The sequence below is a fragment of the Pollicipes pollicipes genome, unplaced genomic scaffold (genome assembly GCF_011947565.3).
Source record: "Pollicipes pollicipes isolate AB1234 unplaced genomic scaffold, Ppol_2.1 Scaffold_7262;HRSCAF=8765_pilon_pilon_pilon, whole genome shotgun sequence".
Lineage (NCBI taxonomy): Eukaryota > Metazoa > Arthropoda > Thecostraca > Pollicipedomorpha > Pollicipedidae > Pollicipes > Pollicipes pollicipes.
In genome coordinates, this window is record NW_023597055.1 from 19,416,140 (window position 1) to 19,421,001 (window position 4,862).

General features: G+C 50.2%; 2 protein-coding genes across 2 annotated transcripts in view; both read right to left on the minus strand.

The window, feature by feature from the left end:
* The window catches only part of LOC119113533 (putative low-specificity L-threonine aldolase 2), a 9,580-nt gene extending 9,249 nt beyond the window's left edge, over positions 1 to 331 (minus strand). Inside the window, exon 1 of the mRNA XM_037237834.1 lies at positions 238 to 331. Within this exon, the coding sequence (XP_037093729.1) occupies positions 238 to 331 (94 nt within the window). The remainder of the gene's footprint in view (positions 1 to 237) is intronic.
* LOC119114335 (calcium-binding protein E63-1) overlaps positions 1 to 4,862 on the minus strand; it is a 140,530-nt gene that overhangs the window by 95,476 nt on the left and 40,192 nt on the right. The gene's annotated exons all lie outside the window — the stretch shown is intronic.

The following is a 4,862-nucleotide window of genomic DNA, read 5'->3' on the forward strand; positions in this document are numbered from 1 at the left end:
GCTGTTGGGGTGAAGCGGTGGCGACAGGCCTCAAGACGCCCACACGCTGTTGAGGTGAAGTGGTGGCGACGGGCCTCAAGACGCCCACCCGCTGTTGTGGGTGAGGCGATGGCCACAGGCCTCAAGACGCCCACCCGCTGTTGGGGTGAAGCGGTGGCGACAGGCCTCAAGACGCCCACACGCTGTTGAGGTGAAGTGGTGGCGACAGGCCTGAATTCGCTCACACGCTGACGTCACCTGCCACGGTAGCGCAGCCGCCCTGCTCGTACAGATGGATGTGAGTCTTGTCTCCCACGATCATCTCGCTGTCTCTGGCCGTGCAGTGACACATGACTATGGGCGGAGAAAACGCACAAAACTCAGTGGTGCATGATTGTAGACAGAAATATCCCGCAGTCGCAGGTTCAGGTCAATAGAATAGCGAAGCATAACACTTGACAGTCACAATATACATACTCTGGTCCGGTGAGCAGAAGCGCATGAATTCGGGCAAATTCTTTTTCATACAGTCTATGATAGCACATAGATTCTGGTACCCTATATCATATGACTTAGTTTCGTTAGCTGCATCACAGGGCAAGATTGAATGTAAGCGATTCGTTGGTTATTCCGGCCTGGTAACTGACATACAGCTCCATCCAATAATCAGGCACCTCAATCCCACACTTCCGCTCATTTTCTTTGCGACAGGGTGTACGGGGCGGGCCATTGTGTGAACGGGTGATTTTCAGATGAGATGGTAATATGTGACATGGCCATAATCGAATCTAGAAGGGTTCATGGGGTCATGCCCCCTTGGGCCCCGAAAGAACCTATAATGGCCTTGAAGGGGTCCTCTAGCTGGCAGAAGAGAAGCTGCTTTTAATACAAGACGCAACAAAACTGGACGCCTTGGGTCTCCAGGCGACCAGGAACAGTCACAAGTGAAAGTGAGCGGACCACCAGCAGGCAATTTTTCGCTTGTTAAGAGATTGGTGACTGGGGGCATTTTAAGGTTCATTACGCCGTTCAGAGACCTTGCGCTCTTGCTAGGGGGGGGGGGGGGGGCTTTATGTACATGTGCCGGGACAGACCGATCGTGAAGGGGCCTTCCACCTTGTCCTCGATTTAGTTGACTTTGCTCGGATAGCCCTACTAGTTGTTGGGGCCCTATCTACTAGCATGTCAGGGCACTTGTTTTGATCAGGAGACCTCCACGGATTCTTCCCACTGGCCCGAAAATCTTTATATACCATAGCAGGGGCTCCATGTGTTAATATGAGTAATCCCTACTTGTATGGGGGGTTTGAACTAAGATGGCGAATTTGAAGATCAGTTAGTGCCGATCACAGCACTGTCCGATTTAGGACTGTGTGTCGGTGTGTCGTACGTCAGCATCATTTATGACATCAACGAATTGTCTCTGGCTCTCAACCAATCAGATACGTTCAGCGCAAGCTTCCAACACGAATCATGTTGTGTGCTACTCATACAGGAAGTTGGACAATACTACGAGTTATGAGGCAATAAGGCTCGAAGTCGAAAAGGTCGAGAAATACGCTTTAACTGAGATTGTGAATGCAGGTAAGCACTAAAAATAACAAGAATGCAAGAACATCAAGAGGAAGTTTCAACACGCGCGCACAGGATCATATTCTGGTTTTGTAGGTCGCTCACCGAATAGAACGGCAACTATCGACAAGCTGGTGTACTACAAGTGAGTTATCTCGGCCACCCCGGTGTCAATCTCACACGGCCAGATTGGAAGCCACTCTGACCACGCATATACGCTCCATGGCGCAATGAAACGATGACCATTGAGGAGCATAGCTATTAAATAGCGAAATTGTGTTGTCTGGAAGAGTCTGTTGGATTTAAAAGCATATCAATAGTTAAAAGCGAGCTTATTTCATCATGTCTGATGCTAGGCTCCATTTTTTTCAAACGTGAGACATTCTTTTCAAGCTGCCGCACTATTCTTGGTTGCTCGAAGGGCCTTCATATTGGTCTCGGGCTCTTTCTGCTTGGTTTGGGAGACCTGCGCTGTTGCTGGGGCCCATATAAGTCAACGCACCGAGGAACTCGATGCTCAGGGGCAGCCTATACTGATCTAGGGCACTTTTCTTTTGATTTCGATTGCGTAGAACCCTTTACTCCTGTCGGGGACCTTTCTGCTAACCTGCCCGGGCACTTGTGATCGCACAGTGTCGTCTACAATGGTCTTGGACACTTCCTATTTGCTAAAAGCGCCCTAAGCAGCTGTCCGGGACCCTGTCCCTCCATATCCCAAGGCACTCATGATTGCTCAAGAACATTAATTAATGTACTAAAAGCACCCTAAGCAGCTGTCCGGGTCCCTGTCCCTCCATATCCCAAGGCACTCATGATTGCTCAAGAACATTAATTAATGTACTAAAAGCACCCAAAGCAGCTGTCCGGGACCTGTACCTTCATATCCCAAGGCACTCATGATTGCTCAAGAACATTGATTTATCTACATTGGTCTTTGGCTGTTTCCCTTTGCTCAGAGGGCTTTGCGCTTTCGCCAGGGTCTTATATGTCCAGCTGTCGGGGATTTTATTGTGTATCAAATGGCATCCGGCAGGTACCAAGTGTTGGTCCTGCTAACGCATTCATATGTTAGGCCGGTCGGCAAACGTTTGAAAAGTTGTTTTTACGTGAAAGCACCTGGATTAAAACAAAAAACAAGGTACTACAGTACGCGGCAGCTTTTAAAAGTACAAGGTGAGCCAGATAACGGTTAACTCATGTTTCCCTTACCAGAACCGAGCACAGCGGAATTGTATTATATTGCATTGTTTTGTGTTGTGCTGCATCGGGTCATTCTGCATTATCGGACTATTCTTTCGTCTTCGTCAACGGGATCTCACAGGACATGGTCCTGGGACAAATAAATCTTAGGCCTCCCCAAAGATTAAAAGCAAGACCCAATTAGAGGTGCAGACGGGATACAGTGAACATGTGCCGACAATCAGGGCCCGACTGGAGAGTCCGAAAAGCTCGAGTGGGCCCTCTGGAGGCCGTAGTAAGGGACTCCGGTCGGCAGGGCAGGGCCCTCAGGCATCGGTCTGAGGGCCTCTTGCGTCGATACAGCGGGGAGGCTGGAACGATGAGGACGGTCAGAGACGACCAATACTAAGCCAGTCTCCCGTCGGTGTGAGATGTGGGGCCCAGGTAGGGACAAAGCCGTAGTTCGTGATCGCCTAAAAAACCTTTCGCATCGGTCGGGACCATTGGAACAATATATATTTATTGCATCAGCCAGGGGTCAACAATGCCTACAGGAGATTCTGCGTCAGCCAGGGGCCGATTGCGCCTGCACGAGATTCTGTGTCAGCCAGGGGCCGACAGTGCCTACAGGAGATTCCGTGTCAGCCAGGGGCCGATAGTGCCTACAGGAGATTATGTGTCAGCCAGGGGCCGACAGTGCCCACAGGAGATTCTGTGTCAGCCAGGAGCCGACAGTGCCTACAGGAGATTCCGTGTCAGCCAAGGGCCGATAGTGCCTACAGGAGATTATGTGTCAGCCAGGGGCCGACAGTGCCCACAGGAGATTCTGTGTCAGCCAGGGGCCGACAGTGCCTACAGGAGATTCTGTGTCAGCCAGGGTTCTGAAGTCGGCTGGGGGCTTTGCTGGACAGAAACCGTTGCGAGGAACCCCGAGTGTCAGAGGGCCGCTAGCGATGGTTGTGATGTCTTACCAAAGACGTGATAGACAGATGACAATGCAGGGGCTCATAGTGAAGCCATGAAAGGTGACTGTATCAGTCAGATTGCTAGGACGACGGACATGACAAGGACGATAGTTGACCAAAATGGTCAAAGGTTTGAATGTGCCTAGGTACCTTTTCAGGTGGTGAGATCATTTGTATGTCGACTAATTAACTTCTAGCCAGTGGATGTATTTCACGATTTACGTCTCCAATAAATGATAGCAAACGATAATTGTCCTGCCCGAACCAAGAAGCAGAAAGTACCCTGGAAAACCACAGACACCCTGAGACTTGACTCTCCAGGAACCATACCACGAGACCAGCATCCCGCAACTGTAGTTAGCATTTCCAATGAGTGATAATACACTAGACGTTTCCGGCCCGAGCCAAGCAGCAAAAAGTAGTCCGGAACACCACAGACACCCTGGGATTTGACCCCTCAACAACCGTGCCACAAGACCAGCATACCCCCACTGACTCACGCAGTTCACGTGATCTCTCGTTGAGAATGTTAGGCAACAAGAAGAAACGTATCAGGCTGCACTGTTGGCTACCACCTGCAACTGGCGTTTGGAGGTGTGTGATTGGGTGCCGGCTGGGCGGCGGTACAAATGTGCGGGACTTGACTGGCGGAGAGTCTGGGATACGGCTGCTGTTCATTGGCCTGTGCGATTGCACGGGACCGGTGCAATTCTTGGCAGGTGATTGGTGGAAAATATCTGCAACTGGCGCCTTGTGATACACGGAGAGCGGTCTGAGACTTGTAATCCCAGTGTCTGCAGCCGCGTCACACTTAGCCACCATCCATTCAAAAACAAAGGCATCCTGCAAAGTGTGATGCCGTGTGGCAGCATCCATTAGTGTTAATACTCACTGGATATCAGATTGGCCATTGTGCCCGAGGGCACAAAGAGCGCTGACTCAAAACCCAGCATGTCGGCCACCTTCCTCTGAAGGGCTGAAAACAGACATTCGACTTAATGTGACGATTGATTGCAGACCTATCGTCACAAGCCAGTGCTGAGATCACCAGAGGCATAGGATAGGTGCCTTTAAAGAGAATAAATCAAACAAAATTTGGTTGTCTCTGGATTTCGAGGAATCGGCGAAGTAATGGCGTTATAATAATATTGATACCTAATTATCTAA